General features: G+C 45.8%; 1 protein-coding gene across 2 annotated transcripts in view; it reads left to right on the top strand.

The window, feature by feature from the left end:
- Nucleotides 1–15,246, top strand: part of plekhm1 (pleckstrin homology domain containing, family M (with RUN domain) member 1) — a 60,240-nt gene extending 44,994 nt beyond the window's left edge. For both annotated transcript variants that reach the window (XM_060848928.1, XM_060848929.1), the window contains exon 12: nucleotides 13,682–15,246. In XM_060848928.1, coding sequence (XP_060704911.1) covers nucleotides 13,682–13,790 — 109 coding nt within the window. In that variant the 3' untranslated portion in view covers nucleotides 13,791–15,246. The remainder of the gene's footprint in view (nucleotides 1–13,681) is intronic.
- Nucleotides 15,247–15,740: the final 494 nt, after the last annotated feature.

Raw genomic sequence — 15,740 nt, 5'->3', positions numbered from 1 at the left:
GAATCCACAAAATGCCAAGAATTTTAATAGTTAACTTTTTAACTACACAAGAGTCAATAAGCAGTCAATAATATCTGCATTCTCCTCTGACAGCCAGAATCAACATGAGGCAAATATGAATTAACTGGCAAACTGCAGGTGAACATATCAGAAATTGCCAGAAACAACTAAAACAGATTTTATCAGAATGACTTGCTAATAAATTTGGTAAAAACAATGACTGCAGTTGCTGGAAACCAGATTCTGGATTAGTGGTGCTGGAAGAGCACAGCAGTTCAGGCAGCATCCGAGGAGCAGTAAAATCGACGTTGCGGGCAAAAGCTCTTCGTCAGGAATACAGTCAGAGAGCCTGAAGGTTGGAAAGATAAATGAGAAGAGAGTAGGGGTAGGGGGAAGTCATCCTCTCTCTCTACAAGAATCTCAGGGAGTCCCTCTCCCACTGCAACTCCCAGATCATTTCCTCTGCCCTGAAGCTCTTCAACCAGGTCCTGAAACAAACTCACTACCACAGCCACATTTGCTTCCCCAGTGCCTCATTTCCCCTTCCCCCCCACCTCATCTTAGTTCCAAACTTTCAGCTCAGCACTGTCCCCATGACTTGTCCTACCTGCCTATTTTTTTTTCCGCCTATCGACTCCACCCTCCTCCCTTGACCTATCACCTTCATCCACTCCCCCACTCACCTATTGTACTCTATGCTACTTTCTCCCCACCCCCACCCTCCTCTAGCTTATCTCTCCACCCTTCAGGCTCTCTGCCTGTATTCCTGATGAAGGGCTTTTGTCTGAAATGTCGATTTTACTGCTCCTCGGATGCTGCCTGAACTGCTGTGTTCTTCCAACACCACTAATCCAGAATTTGCTAACAAATTTGTCAGTCATCACTGAATCACAAATCCTTTAAAACTTTGTCTTCTGCTTTCAAGAATACAGCTTCTAATTTTTCTTCAAAATCCGCTCTGAAATCTGACTGCTCTGATGACAGCTCACCTCCCAGTTGCTCAGTCTGTTTTCCTAAGACGGTGTCTTACTGGATTCACAAAGTTGAAGTTCTGTAATCAACCAGTGGCACAACCCATGCTCTCCCAGCTGCATGAGCCAGTACTTCTGTTGTGCTTCCCTGAACCTCAGTTCTTGGATGGAGGAAATGACCAATGGCCCCAAGGTATCTCAGAGCCCCAGCTACACACAGAGCTATTGAGAGCACTTGAATTCATACTTGTTCAGCCCCTGACTGTCATATGGGATTGCGTTTACTCAGTACTGGTCCTGTAGTCATTTATTTGCAGCATCTCACCACACAGATATGCTGTTAATCCATGTAAGCTGGCAAAACAAGATCTGAAAACCCAGCATATGCAGCCCATCGCCGTACCATGTTCCACATTGTGTCAGTGCTGGCAATATGCCACATAAGTACTGATGACAGGACACCATCACTTTTTTGACTCCACTCTACACTCTGCACCTAAGCACAAGCTCCAGCATGCAAGAAGCAGTTGTCTTTGCCCCCCACCCTGAAAATTCACCAACACAGCAATACAGATTCCCTCACACTGGAATCAGTCAAAAGATTCTACATCATCCAGGATCCTCAGAAGCATGGCATCATGAAGCTTTTGAACCTGAATGATGAATTTGTGTTATCTTCAAAGGATCGCGTGACTGATTTGTGTCAAAATCTTTGGTCAGGTCAACCAGGGTTATGTAGAGGGAAATTTTCTGGCTTAGCATTTCTTTTGGAACTGTTGTATCTGCAAACACCATATGGTCATTCCTCAATCTTTTCTGAAATAGCACTCCCTCTCTGGCAGTGGCTGCTGGTTGCAATGTTGTACTAGGTACAACATGTATTCTGGCAAAGATGTTGTTCGTGATGAAGAGGCATGAGATTTCTCTATGCTTGCCACAAGATTGTTTCTTGAGTTCTTTCTGTAATTGAGAAAGATTGAGTTCTTTCCCTAATTGTACAGGCTGATAATGCAGACCTCTATGTATTCTTTGGGACAGTTCCTTGTTCCCACATGAACTGAAAGAGTTCATTGAATTTCTTGACCAAAAATTGACCTCCAGCCTTGAGGACTGTTGAGACGGAACCGTAGGGTCTCGTCTCCACGTGTTCTTTGGAAGGAGAGATCAAACCGGCTAGAGTTTGGAGCAAAAACACCGTTTATTACAGAATCAAGACTGGCAAGCTATACAACGAATTCAAATGCATGCAATTCGTTGGAGAAAGCATTCTGTCTTTCTCTTCGGATCTGGTGCAGTTATACTTCGCGCTTCCTCGAGTTCCCGGTCAGGTTCCCCTCGTTCGGTACTCTCATTGGTCGGTTCACCTGTCTGTGAAGGGATTAGTGTCTCTATTGGCTGCCCCGAGATACCTGTCCAGCTCCTGCTGTGCTGAACAATGGGCAGACATCCTGGGTTCAGCAGTTTCCGATCTTGTAATTTAAAAGTTTATTGTTTGGAAGGGTTTCCTCATTGCCATGCGTCTGGCTGTCTAGGCGTTCACAATAGTTCTCCATAGTTGAATATACAGGTATTATCATTTAACACAGGACCCGAATGAGTTTGACGTCAGCGGAGGCATTAGCAAGTACTTTATCAATCAAGTGTAGTATCGGTGCGATTTACACTATCCGATAGTTACCGGTTTCCTTTATTAACAATGAGATTGTAACAGGATGATCTGAAACTGACGGACATGTTCTAATCCCCAAGGAATGTGGCCTGCAGTGGCTGGGTTTACTTTACATGGCTGTGTTTTAGCTGGTACCTGACAGTGTCTGCTTTAATAATGGTGCTCCCCTCCCTAGCCCCAATGTAGGTACCCCGATAGCAGATTATCCCCAACATTCCCTCCCTTGGCCTCGAAAGAGGCCACACCCCCTTATCCCGTAAGGAACGCAACCCCACGAGGCGACTGGTGTCCGGTGTTGTATCGACCGGACTCACCGGTTCTAAGGAGACAGTCATATGGGGATGAAGGGTGCCCTGAAAAACGTGCCGCTACACAATTAAGCAATAGATAGTCACAGCTGCATGCTAAGCTAAACTAATAGTTGAAGTAATTGAGGCAGTGTCTGCAGAAATAATGAAAAGCACAGGATTAGACAAGCATTTCAATAAGTCATTCAGAGCTGGTGAAATGCACGCGAGTGTGTTAGAATGAGTAAGCCATTTAGTAAACGCAAGTCTGTAGTCCAAAGAGCCGGCAAATGTAACTAAGCGTTGTAAGCTTGGAAAGGGAGTAGGAACAGCCTGGTACCAGCAGTTAGGTACTCGCTAGAGATCTGAAGCCCAGTGTGAAACTGTACTGTGCCCCGGTGGTCCCGTAGATCAGTATGCTCCAGAGAGCAGCAGTGCTGTCCAACCGTCCGACACGGATGCAAGCAGGCAGAAATCTCATCAAATGGAGACGAACGGAGGCCACCCGTTCCGATGTCAGTGCGCGACTGTGCCTGTCTTAGGTTGTCCCTCGCCCGAGGGATCTTACCCGTCATTGGCTAACCAGTCATGCTGCATTGAGTAGACGTGGGCAGCTCAGTAGCATGGTCAGTGGCCTCCGAGGGTGGCTGAGGCCAGTCAGGAGTACTGGACAGTCCGCAAAGGCCGCTTGCGAGAACAGCAGTGTCTCGATTGCCAGGGCACACAGTACATCTCACCCACCCGCTGTTATGGAAGGATCAATTCACATATCCCCAATTTAATCGGGCAAAATAAATAAGTGGGGGCTCTTTGGACAACCAGGCTTCATTTAGCGTACATGAAGATGAAAAGTTAGTCATGAGTACAACAGGATCAGACGAATTCGAAAGAAAGTCATTGAGGGAGCTGACACGCACCGGAGAGATAGCATCTACTACGCCCGAACCGCGAGCTCATGTAAAGGCGGTAGTTGACCAGTGGAGAGACTAACTGGCGGGTCCCCCATCGCACGCCCTTAATGCAACCGGCCGCAAGCAAAAAACCCGGTATCATGGCTCACGAGCGGAAGTCGCATTACAGCATGTATTGGATGTGTCCCTGTCCGTTTGTAGGAGGTCACACACAGGCTGTCGTGTTGTTGGAGTTGGTGGCAGCGGCGTCTCCTGTGGAGCTCAACGTATGGGGGTCCGGTTGAAAGGTAATGATACCTCATCACCTTTAAATCAGTGAGATGGGGCTGTGGGAATGCAGTAAAAAGGAGTCCCCGCATCACCAGGGTGATATATGGCGGGGTCAGTCAGGAACTATGTGACTACTATAGGAAATAAAGTGTTGTGTTGTATGGGGTCTTTGGGGTGGCATGTCTGGGAGACCGGAATGGACGGGAGGCAGTCCCCAAAGTCTCCAGTCAGTACTCCTGAACATAAGGTCTGTGCTCATGTGGACTGTCAAATGCAACCAGGAAGAGTGTACTCAACCATTTGTGTAAGAGGAATGGGGGGGCAGATATAAAAAGACAATGGTGAAAATAATGAAGGTAGTGTGAAACCCTTAACCATTCTTATGAGTTGCGGACCTGTACGTGGCAGTATTTCAATGAAAAATATCCACAAAAAGGAGTCCCATCAAAATAGAGAGAACTCTGTGTGAGGTAGAAGGAGTGGTTTCATGTAAGGGAAAGGGTACAACTTTACACAAAGGAAGTCAGAGGGATTCGTGATCTCAAATCAGAGAAAAAGGCTCCCCAGCACGGGCTGCTACAAAAGGCAGTCGAGGCAGGGGTAGCCAGATTATCCTATAGGTGTTTTAATGTTCGTCGAATTACGAAGAGGCAGAAGAAAAATGTAAAAAACTTAATCATGACACTGGTCCAGTGTCGGTGAGGTAATTGCGGGGAGCAGTCACGCAAACTGTGTCAAGTCGCAATATTCTGACAAAGTTAAAATTAAGTGTGCGCAGACTGTGGAAGACAATTAATAGGATAATCCGTGTCCATTTGAGCAGCAGCACTACACGGGGTAGATGAAAGTCGGGACACTGATACAAATGCAAGATGGTACGAGTGGCAGTTATGACTCGATGGGAATGTGTGTTAGCAGCTGCAGGAGCGCAGGCGCCTGTATGTTTTAAAACGCAATGTTTGAAGTGTAAAAACATTCGTCCAGGAGTTGTGTCGAAAAAATAGAGTAAGTCCCTCAAGAAGGAAGTGGGATTGGTAATAGTGAGAAGGGAACTACAATAGACTACATAGGGGAAGGCCTACGGTACGCCTTGATACTGCGCGGTAAGGGGCGCAAGCAATTTCGATTTGCACCCCGGGGAACTGCCCGTGCTGCGGGCGCACAACCAATGGGGTTGTCGTAGGACAATCGTTTGAGTCACCCATGGAGACCGTTTAGGATAAGGGTCATTAATGTGGAAATGATGAGGATCCCCATCAACTCTGTGGCAACAGGACAATAGAGCAGGTAAATTTCCACCGTGTGGTTAGGGAAGACACAGCGCAGGAGATCCCCCTAACCTCTCAGGGCGCGCAGCGTAAGCCTCAAGGCGGCCGGGACCCCGTCTAGCGGGCAGGGCAGGGATCTTCGCCCCCAGACACTTGGGTACGATAATTGGAGCGAACCGCGACTGTGATTCGGAAAGTATGGGTAACATCAGAAAAAGGTGCCTACACAAGGGATAAAGACAAATGTAGACAAAAAGGAGGTTGAAGCACCAACTAAAGGGCACAATCCTATCCTGATGGCTATTTGCTCGCTCGCAGCGGAGTCCATGATAAACAAGGTGGATCTCTTAAGATAAGGCTGAATGAAGAGTTTAGACAGCGAAATAAAGTACAAGAAGAGCAAAGATATCAGTGAAATGGACCTATGTCGGGCCGTGTCAAGGTGGGGCTGCATGTTCCCATCTCAGTCTGCACCTCCCCGCGAGGTCCTGTCTCATCGAGTGATTTTAGGGATATATTAGGTTGTGCTGACCTGGAGCAATGAGAGAAGTGGTGCGTGTAGTGGCCTATGTGTTTCTAGCCAGCTCAGTATAAGATATGATGATGATGATGATTATGGAGAGGGGGCCTTTCTCACCGGGACCCTGATGAGTAAAGCAAAACTCTGGGCAATTAGGAGATTTGCGGTGGAACGAAGTTGGACTGTTTGCCTGAGGGGGCTTGTTTCCCTGAATGAGGTACAGAACGAGAGGTGCAAGTACAATCCTTGTATATGCAAGAACCTGCTTGTGTGAGGGGGCCGTGTGCCCTAGCCGAAAGAGTGTGCGCAGGTGCTGCGGGCATGTTGGGAAGGAGAGAGAGAATTACAAAAGGCTGGTCAGACAGGTCAGGACAGAAATTGTCAGTGTAGCACTTTCCTCCGTTTAATACTTGAGGATTTGATCAGTTTGAGGGAAGTAACAGCCTTTAAAAGATACCCCGGGAAAAGGATCATAAAGGAACCTGGTGACCCTGCCGTTCTCAGTGCGTACCTGTGCGTCGCAAAAGATATGAACAGATGAATTGGCGAGGAGTACTCGCAGCTGAGGAGACTGAAGGATTTGGGCAGGGCATGAGGGTTGGGAAGTCCTGGTAGCAAACCTCAGGGAGCATGAGACTTTGGAAAGAAGATGGGGCGCAGAGCAAGGCAGTAGAAGCATAGTGAGTGAAATGCCCTAATGGAGAGATGAGGCCAGAAGATGAGTTACTGTGTCCTGGTAGAAAACCTCAGGGAGCTTAAAACCTTAAAAGGAGGTGGAGCGTAGGGATCAGCGGATCCTCAATTCAGTGAGAAACAGGTGAATTCAATGCAGGCTGAGTGAAAGACAAAGCTAAGACGACCTCAGATCCGGCGGTGAACGTAAAGTGTGTAGGTTTGGGAGGAGACGATGAAGGGGCGTGACCACGGCGTGGGGAATGGAGAGCGGGGTGTAGGATAGGGCAGCACAATGGGCAAGAGGAGTCTGTACTAGATTCCACTGGGGAAGGTTTGGTAGTGTCTGGCAGTTACAGGTTGCACATTCAAAGCATTGGAGAGTGTAGCCTCAGACAGGTAGACTGGCTGGCATCTGCACCCCGCATGGTTGCCAATACCCGCTTTAGGGACTGGAAATGGCAGTGTCTGTGGTAGCAGTAGCTCAACCCTCCCTAGCCGCAACCTTGAGGAGGGGGGGGACAAGTAGCAGGAGGAAATTGGTTTAAAATGAGCGTCCATAATGCTTTAGGGAAAGAAAAAAATCTGTGGACTTGGGAGAAAAGATAAAAATGGGTTCGTGAGAGGGGGCAGAAAAATTTGGAGGGCATTGACGGAAGAAGGAGTGGTTGGGCCCCCCCTCGTTCTTGGCACTTTGTGAAGACGAGGGGAAAAAGGGATGGCCTAAACACCCATGTCGGCGGACAAAAAGATGAGTGAGCGGCCGCGAGGAAGAGAGATGGGCCAAGCACCCTGCTGTGTGCTGAGTAGCAGGTCCTAGTTGGAGGCCTGAGGCCTGTGACCAGCTGGGGAAAAAGAGAGAGACAAAATAAGTGGGTTGGGGGATATTCGGACAGTGGGACGGCCAAAACACTCGACATACAAAACGTTGTAAATGAAAACGCACAATATGGCGATACGGCAATGCGCATGTTGTTGGTCGGGACGTTAGAGTTAAAAAGGTACAACCTGTCAGAGAAGATGTGGTTAGAGGCATGATTCATATCGACATCCCAGTAACTGAAGAGGACCTGTTCATCGAGTAATCCCATGAAGTAGGGCAATGACGCTTGAGAGACCCATCGGTGTAGTGGTGGCGCGGTAGTTGAGCTAATAGGGTCGCGGAACGTCCGCAGGCGAGCAGCCCCTTCTAGACTCTGCATTCGCGCCAAAAGCGAACGGGCACCGCCCCAACTGAGCGTTCGCGCCAAAAGTCAGCTGGCCCCGCCCAACCTGAGCCTTCGCGCCAAAAGCAAGAAAGCCCGCCAAGAACTAAGGTGACCCGCCCAGAGAAAGGTGACCCGCCAAAACTAGGGTGAGCACGGGACACCCCGGGATTTACCGTCTTAGGATTCCACAACCGTAGTGTTATTAAAATGAAAAGCTCCACCATCCCTTCCTGCGCCCCCTCCCTACATCCAGGTATTCCTTTCCAAGTATGAGTAATTAAAAGTGATCGTGGGGGGACAAGAGGTATCTAATCCTAAAAATCAAGACGAGACTATGGAGAAAAATCCCAGACCGTTAAGTGATCAATCCCAAACCGCTAAGTGTAGAGAACAACACTCACGTACTCCGATACCAGTAAAACTGCTTTCGGCTGCTGGGCGGCTTCCCACGGTCCCTCTCCGTCACTCAGGCTGTCGGCGCCAGTCCACTGTACACCGAGACCTGGGATGAAACATTTGCTGCAACACCTCCGTTCGCCACGTCTGTTAAAAATCACTGCACTCATTCACTCACTCTCTCTCTCACTGGGCCGGCCCCACACTGGTTTTCATCCACGTACATGCCAACCCACGCATACTGTCGGTGTGTCCGTACTCCCGTCTCAGCCTGTCGCAGTCCCTTGTCCCCAGTTTTAGTGACATGTTGCGAGGCATTACATCCTCGCAGAAACTGACAATCTGTGTGAAATCGTAGGCTAATACCGGTTTCTATAATCCCGAATAAAGTCGGCCGTACAAAAACATGTCATTGCTTGGTGTTCAGGAAAAAGTAAAGATTACAACCTGTTGGGAAGGATGTAATTGGAAGCATGGTGTATAATCTCCCGTGTGTTATTGTTGTGAAAGGACAAAAGATTGATTAAAAGGCTGATAGTGAAGCAGTTTTTTAGTTGTGGGAGGACAGAAGTTACCATCCCTAAAACAAATCAATGTGAGATTGTAGGGAAGTCCCAATTGAACCAGGGACGGACCGTGAGGTGCAAGGAGGAAAACTTACACAGTCGATCCCCAGTAAAACAGTTCTTACTAGTTGCGCAGCTCATCATGCTATCCCCCTTTGTCATGGGCCCGTCAAGTAACCCTTGTGGTTTTCCATTCTTAGGCAAGACCCATCCACCCATTCCTGTCTATCCCGTGTCCTGGGGCCCTTTTCCATAATCCCTTGGTTCTTTCCCCCCGTTGCCAGGGTTTGACGCGCCTAGACTCAGGGTGTCTATAAGAGGGTGAGCCAGCTGGGAGTGTGGACCCCGCTTGTTGCACCCTTTCCCTGCCGCAGTGGCGTGCTTTATGTCCTGACCCATTACAAATCCAGCATGAGTCATCTGTCTCCATATCGCATTTATAAGAATTATGTCCAATTTCGCGACACTTCCAACAACGCCCGGGTAATGGATCTGTCCTTCCGCCCTTCCGTATCCCAGCGGGCGGTCGGGTCGGTCTACTGCGGGTAGGCATGTGGTACTGAACTGTCCGCCCTGTTAAGGGAGGGCGAGGGCAATAGTCCCTGGGCGTAGGGCGAAGGGGAACTACATGTCTGTGGAGCCGAAGGCATAAGCCCCTGCACTGCGCCCTTCGTTTCCAACAGTAAAAGAACCTTTTCGAGTCGCTCTATAAGTTGCATAGGCAGTTTGGAAGCCTGTCTCTCAGCTTCCGCCGTTTCTGATGCTCGGTACCTGGATAGATAGTGGTGTACCTGTTTTTTTGCCCTGGTCCTCCGGCACTGAGTGTACCCCCACAGGGTCATTCAACTTGCTCTGTACTGGGGCGGGAAGTTCTTCCGTTACCCCCCGTTGAAAACGGGCTATTGGCAAGGGGGAGCCATTGGGCCTTTCCCCTGTGCCAGTCTCCCAGAGGTCCGTGGCCCTCACCAGATATTCATGTACACCGTCCCTGAACTTTAGCCTGAGGGTGCCCAGCGCATCCAGAGAAGGGGGCGGCAGACTGATGTTGTGCACTTCGGCTTGGGCTGGTTGTAGAACTGACGGTGTGTGGTGGGGAAGGGGGTAAAGTGGGGCCTGGTGGGGAATCCACTCGGGTTCATACTCCGGGAGGGGGTCGTGTTCGTTCTGACTCGGCGTCTCTGCGGGCGGGGCTGGCAAATGGGTCAGAGACCTTACTAAGAGCTCCCGTAGGGAGACAGATTCATCAGTTGCCTTAGCAGAAGGCTTTGACAGATTGAAAAGAACTTTCTTCTTCCCATCTCTTTTCCCATCTAAGTAGGTGTGGAGACTGGTTTGGAAGTTTTCAGAATGTACCGGTGTGAAAAAGGGCTGGTCAGCAGCAGGAAAGCAGCCCTTGCGCCGCCACAAATTGAGGTTGCGGAGTGTCCGCTGAGCCTCTTTGGTGGTGTTGTTTTCTCTGAGCTGTGCACGAATCCCGTCTAGCACCTTTCCCATAAGGGGTGGCGGTTCCGGGGTCTTTGGGAGTGGGGTGTACTCGGTGGTGTGTGCATCAGCTGGAATGGAAACGGTGGCGGTGAGGTGGTGCAAATCTCGGTCGGGGGCGTCCGAAATGGCTGGGGCTGTGGTGGAGGTACAGTGGCCCTCTTGCCATTGTGGGTTGAATGTGACTAACAGTTTCGTCTTCCACCCCAGGGATTTATCGGCAGTCGGTGGTGCCCAAACAGTAGTGGGTTTCCCTAGGGCTATTGTTTGCCGCACTGAATATTGCGGCGAGAGTAGGAGACCGTTTAAAATCTTGGTCATTAGCGCCGTATCTGTGAAGGTCTCTTTTAGTCTCGTCAATATCAGGTCTTTTTGGGCGGGCGCTTGGTTAAACACTTGATCCAGTGCTGTCTTGTGCACTGTTACACTGTCCAGTAGTAAATGGGCATGCCAAGTTACGTCGGTGCCAACCGTGAGGTGCCACCAGGGCACTCCGGCGCGTATTGGTCGACATTGGGTCATTTTTGGTGGTCCAAAGTTCAAGTCCCCCATGACGGATCTCACCTGGTGGGTACCGCTTTAAACCCAGTGCGTTTTTCAAAAGCCTGACCTTCGCGTGGCAGATTTCTGCTCTTAACAACCGGTCTAAGGCAAACGCCTGTGCAGGTAAACCCTATCCAGGAGATGAGATCCGCCCTCTGTCCCCTTAGGATGCTAGCAGTGAGTGTGTCTATCGATAGTTGTCGGAGTTAAAGTGCTTATTAAAAAGAGAAAGGATCCAATCAGTCAAGTGCGGTCAGCGCTGTATTAATTAATTTCAAAAAGTGTCCAGGCTCCGTAAGCCAAGCTTTACCTTAACTCAACTCAAAAAACTGCGTCCAGGATCTGAAATCCACGCATTAACTTAACTCAAAAACCGCGTCCAGGATCCGAAATCCACGCGTAAAACTCAACTCAAAAAACTGCACATTAACTTAAGGCTAGCCATGGATCAATTAGTCACTTCAGTACCGCGAGCACAGGCAGGTATTAGTGAAGAAGTGAGAAAATAGCTTACCAGTATGGACTCTGCAACGTTGCTGCCAAACTGATTTAAAAGTACTGTTTGTGTTGGTGGGGATCAGGGAGCAGACAAAGACTGACTAACTAAAAAATTTACCTACTGGAAGTCTTTGCTTTAACAGGCGCTTCCTCACCTTTTAAAAGTTCGGCCGAAAGTTTGTCTGCCCTCCGGTCCGCCAACGTGGCCAACTTGCGGTCGTCTCTTTCCCTTCCCACGTTCAGGCTCACCATCTGTTGAGACGGAACCGTAGGGTCTCGTCTCCACGTGTTCTTTGGAAGGAGAGATCAAACCGGTTAGAGTTTGGAGCAAAAACACCGTTTATTACAGAATCAAGACTGGCAAGCTATACAACGAATTCAAATGCATGCAATTCGTTGGAGAAGGCGTACCGTCTTTCTCTTCGGATCTGGTGCAGTTATACTTCGCGCTTCCTCGAGTTCCCGGTCAGGTTCCCCTCATTCGGTACTCTCATTGGTTGGTTCACCTGTCTGTGAAGGGATTAGTGTCTCTATTGGCTGCCCCGAGATACCTGTCCAGCTTCTGCTGTGCTGAACAATGGGCAGACATCCTGGGTTCAGCAGTTTCCGATCTTGTAATTTAAAAGTTTATTGTTTGGAAGGGTTTCCTCATTGCCATGCGTCTGGCTGTCTGGGCGTTCACAATAGTTCTCCATAGTTGAATATACAGGTATTATCATTTAACACAGGACCCGAATGAGTTTGACGTCAGCGGAGGCATTAGCAAGTACTTTATCAATCAAGTGTAGTATCGGTGCGATTTACACTATCCGATAGTTACCGGTTTCCTTTATTAACAATGAGATTGTAACAGGATGATCTGAAACTGACGGACATGTTCTAATCCCCAAGGAATGTGGCCTGCAGTGGCTGGGTTTACTTTACATGGCTGTGTTTTAGCTGGTACCTGACAGTGTCTGCTTTAATAATGGTGCTCCCCTCCCTAGCCCCAATGTAGGTACCCCGATAGCAGATTATCTCCAACAGGACCTTTAGCTGGGAAAATGTCAGCTCCTGAAGCTTTTGCTGCTGTACTGGACTTTGATTTAGGTTTGTCTTTTCTAACCATTTTGGGAGCATCATCGAGAACATAATTGGAAAGTTGTGCAGCAAGTTGATAGCATCGTCTTTGATGATGGCCACTTGATGATGTAGTTAAGACGCTGTGCCAGTCTTTCAGAAATTTGAGCTTATTTTATGAGTAGTGTTGACCTGTCAACATGAAGGATTAATGATGAATCAGTATATTAGGTTCCCCAGGCAGATTTCAGTTGAATGTATTAACAAGTAGTGAAAAGTTAGTGCAGTTAGATGCAGAATAAAACTGTATGTCCATTCTGTTCAATAAGTGTGCTTTAGCCTAATTGTGTCAAAATTACTTCTTAAAGCTCAAATGGCAGTTTTTGATGCTTTATAGTTTGAGTTTGACTGTCAATGTTAAGTGTTCGATTCGTGATAGTTTTGTATCGATGATGAATGAGAAATGTATTAGAAATATTTCACTCAGTAACCTTATCAAAAGATTTGCATCCCCTCAATTTGGATTGAACTTGGAACTGTACTCCCAGAGACATGAATTTTTAGAAATTGCATATTTCAAACTACTCATTTTGTTTCATAATGAAGCACATGCTATGCAGTGCCATTCCTTCTCCTATGTATACAAAAGCTCAGATTGACATTGGAACTCAGTTTTCAGTATATAAACGCTTTTCTGTGAAATGAATCATCAGGCTTTTTATAAGATATTAAATTGGCAGTTGTTGTACTTTTAAAACTTCACTCCATATTACTTTAGTTTCCATTTTTTCATTCCAGTGCGTTCTGTTGAGTTATTAATTCCATTACGCTCATGACTTTTTAATTTTTCTTCTTGATTTACTACTGAATGTATTTCCTACTTAACCCTATATCTTAACCATCCTTATAAAAAGTGAAGTATTTCTGCCCCCTCTGCTCTAAGTAATGCAGTGGTGTCTTTCCATCTAGATCAGCTGAGCAGAAATGTATTGTTCACTAAGCCCATTCACATTGTGAGACTTCCCATGTTCTTTGTATTTGTTTTTTTTTATTTTTCTTGATCCTACACTTCACAGCTAAAAAGTTTTGGATGGCTAGGATGCATTGGTGATTGAGGCAGGCACCAGAAGCTTCTGGTGAACTAATTTTATATTTGACATTAAACAAAAGTATAATGGCTTTTGAAAGTAAGCTATGGTTCTTGGGAGATCTGTTCAAACTCCAGTTTTATTTCCATTACTAGTGATTGTACTGAAAAGTATTACACTCAAATGAAGAAAAATTAGCATGTTCAGTGCAGAAGGTATTTGCAGTTAATTGACAGTCCCACAACTTACCTAATTATTCCTTCCATTGCTCAGGTGTAAAGAATGCAAGACCGTCTTCCACAAGGATTGCAAGGCTGGGGTCTTGTCTTGTCCCCGTTGTATGCGCAAACAAAAGTACCAGCAGAGCAAGATGAAGTATTAATTATTGATCTGCATTGAAGACCATGTGTGTGGGAGAAGATGAACTTTATATACTGTATATGGATCTTTGAATATCTGCCGCTTTCAAAGGCAACACAAACTCTTATCAGAAATGGTGCAATATAAACTGATCCACAACCCACTCCTGAAGGCAGAAACTCTCACTCACTTCCTTTCAAGCGAACTATCAGTCTTATTGAGGTGTGCAGCTTCTTTTCCTCTGTGAGAATAATGTAGATTCAGAATGTTAGACACTGGTGCACTGAGATGGGCTCTGTTACGAAGGAAGTTGCCTACAGCTGAATTTCGATTTCACCTATGTAATATTATGTTGTTAGGAAGTATTTGACTCATACAATTCCATTTTCTCTTTTGTAATGCTTTAATTATTTTTAAAATCCATAAATATAGATTTGTTATAACATGTAAATTATATCACCCGTTTAAGGATATTGAATGTATACCATGTGTACAGAATGTGTACATATGGTATTCATAGATTAAAATGGCTGTAAAAAAAGTTAGACTTTGCTGCTTTGAATTGCACTTTGCAAACTAACCCTTGTAAATACACATGAAATATTTAAATTTCCACAACATGGCAGGATGTCTGAAATATATTAACACTCATGCCAAAAGGACATGTGCACTTTTCTTGATATGTCTGACGCTAATCAGAGATTTCATATCCTTTTTGGTTTAAAAGATTAACTGTAATACAGATAATAGATCAGTTTCTAAAGCATTTGACTTGAGAACATTTATTTGAGTTACTGATTGTTATCATCCTGATGCATTTATGTCGTTGGATATATTTTAATGCCATTTCTGAAACATTCTGCATAAATATGCACAAATTTAATATTACCTCTCCATAGCTTTCAAGAAATTGCTTATTTTCCAATGGGAGTTTATACTTGATTTTCAAAATTGGCCCAAAATGGATGCAAAGGTGCTAAACTTGCAGAACCTTTTGTAAAATATTCAATAATATCAAGAGCATTTGTAGTGAAAGGAGATGTACCCTTTAACATTTGCATTTGTGAATTATTGTGATTTTTGTGTGCACTTCGTGCAAGTCATTCCTGATCTGTGTTTAAATTTGTCAGCCCTGTAGAAATGTATATAATTCTGGCAGACAAATCTGGACTGAGTACAACTTTAATTGGAACAAAGAAAATCCAAAAGCAGCAGTGTTTAATGTCACTGAGATTCATAACTACACAATAATCTAGATGTTTCAAACCATTCTGGATTTATTATAACGCGTGTTGTAAGTTTGTAAGAGCATTACTACTTGCGGTCTTCCAACTGTGGACATAATGGCCATATAATAATCTTAAATTTTATACTTTTCCTTTTTGTATTATCAGCTTTTTGGCATACAGACTATATGCTTTCATGCAATCAAAGATCATGACTAGATTTACTAAACAATCTCTGTAGACAAATTCTATTTTCTTAAGAACAAAGTTGTCATTAAAGATTTGATTTTTAAATGTGCAAAGAATATTTGGACTTTATTTTAAATTCAAAATGTGTGACAATCTTGGCAGCAGTGTTGAATTAGCTTTCTGGCAGGGTGTATTTCAGTATAATCAGATTGTGTTTCCTCTGCATGCAATTATATAGGACAGATGGGACAGAAACCGGCCATTCAGCCCAGCTAATCCAGGTTGGTAATTATTCTCCACTCCAATCTACCCCCAGCTTTTTGTTGTCTGAATCAACCATTGTAAATTATCCATTCCTTTCTAATTTTTCCTCAAATGTATCATTACTTTGCGTTTCGTGTCTTTCACATGGTAGCATGTTCCACATTCTTGCCACTCTCTCTTTTTGTGCAAAAGCTTCTCTGAATCGCTTGTTAGTTATTGATGAGTACCCTAATGGTCTTTAGTTGTGCTCTCTCATGAGGGAACCTATTCTGTTTATATCCACACTCTCAATG

Source organism: Hemiscyllium ocellatum, chromosome 32 (genome assembly GCF_020745735.1).
Source record: "Hemiscyllium ocellatum isolate sHemOce1 chromosome 32, sHemOce1.pat.X.cur, whole genome shotgun sequence".
Lineage (NCBI taxonomy): Eukaryota > Metazoa > Chordata > Chondrichthyes > Orectolobiformes > Hemiscylliidae > Hemiscyllium > Hemiscyllium ocellatum.
The sequence above is the reverse complement of the archived record's forward strand: the minus strand, read 5'-3'. Positions and strand labels throughout refer to the sequence as shown.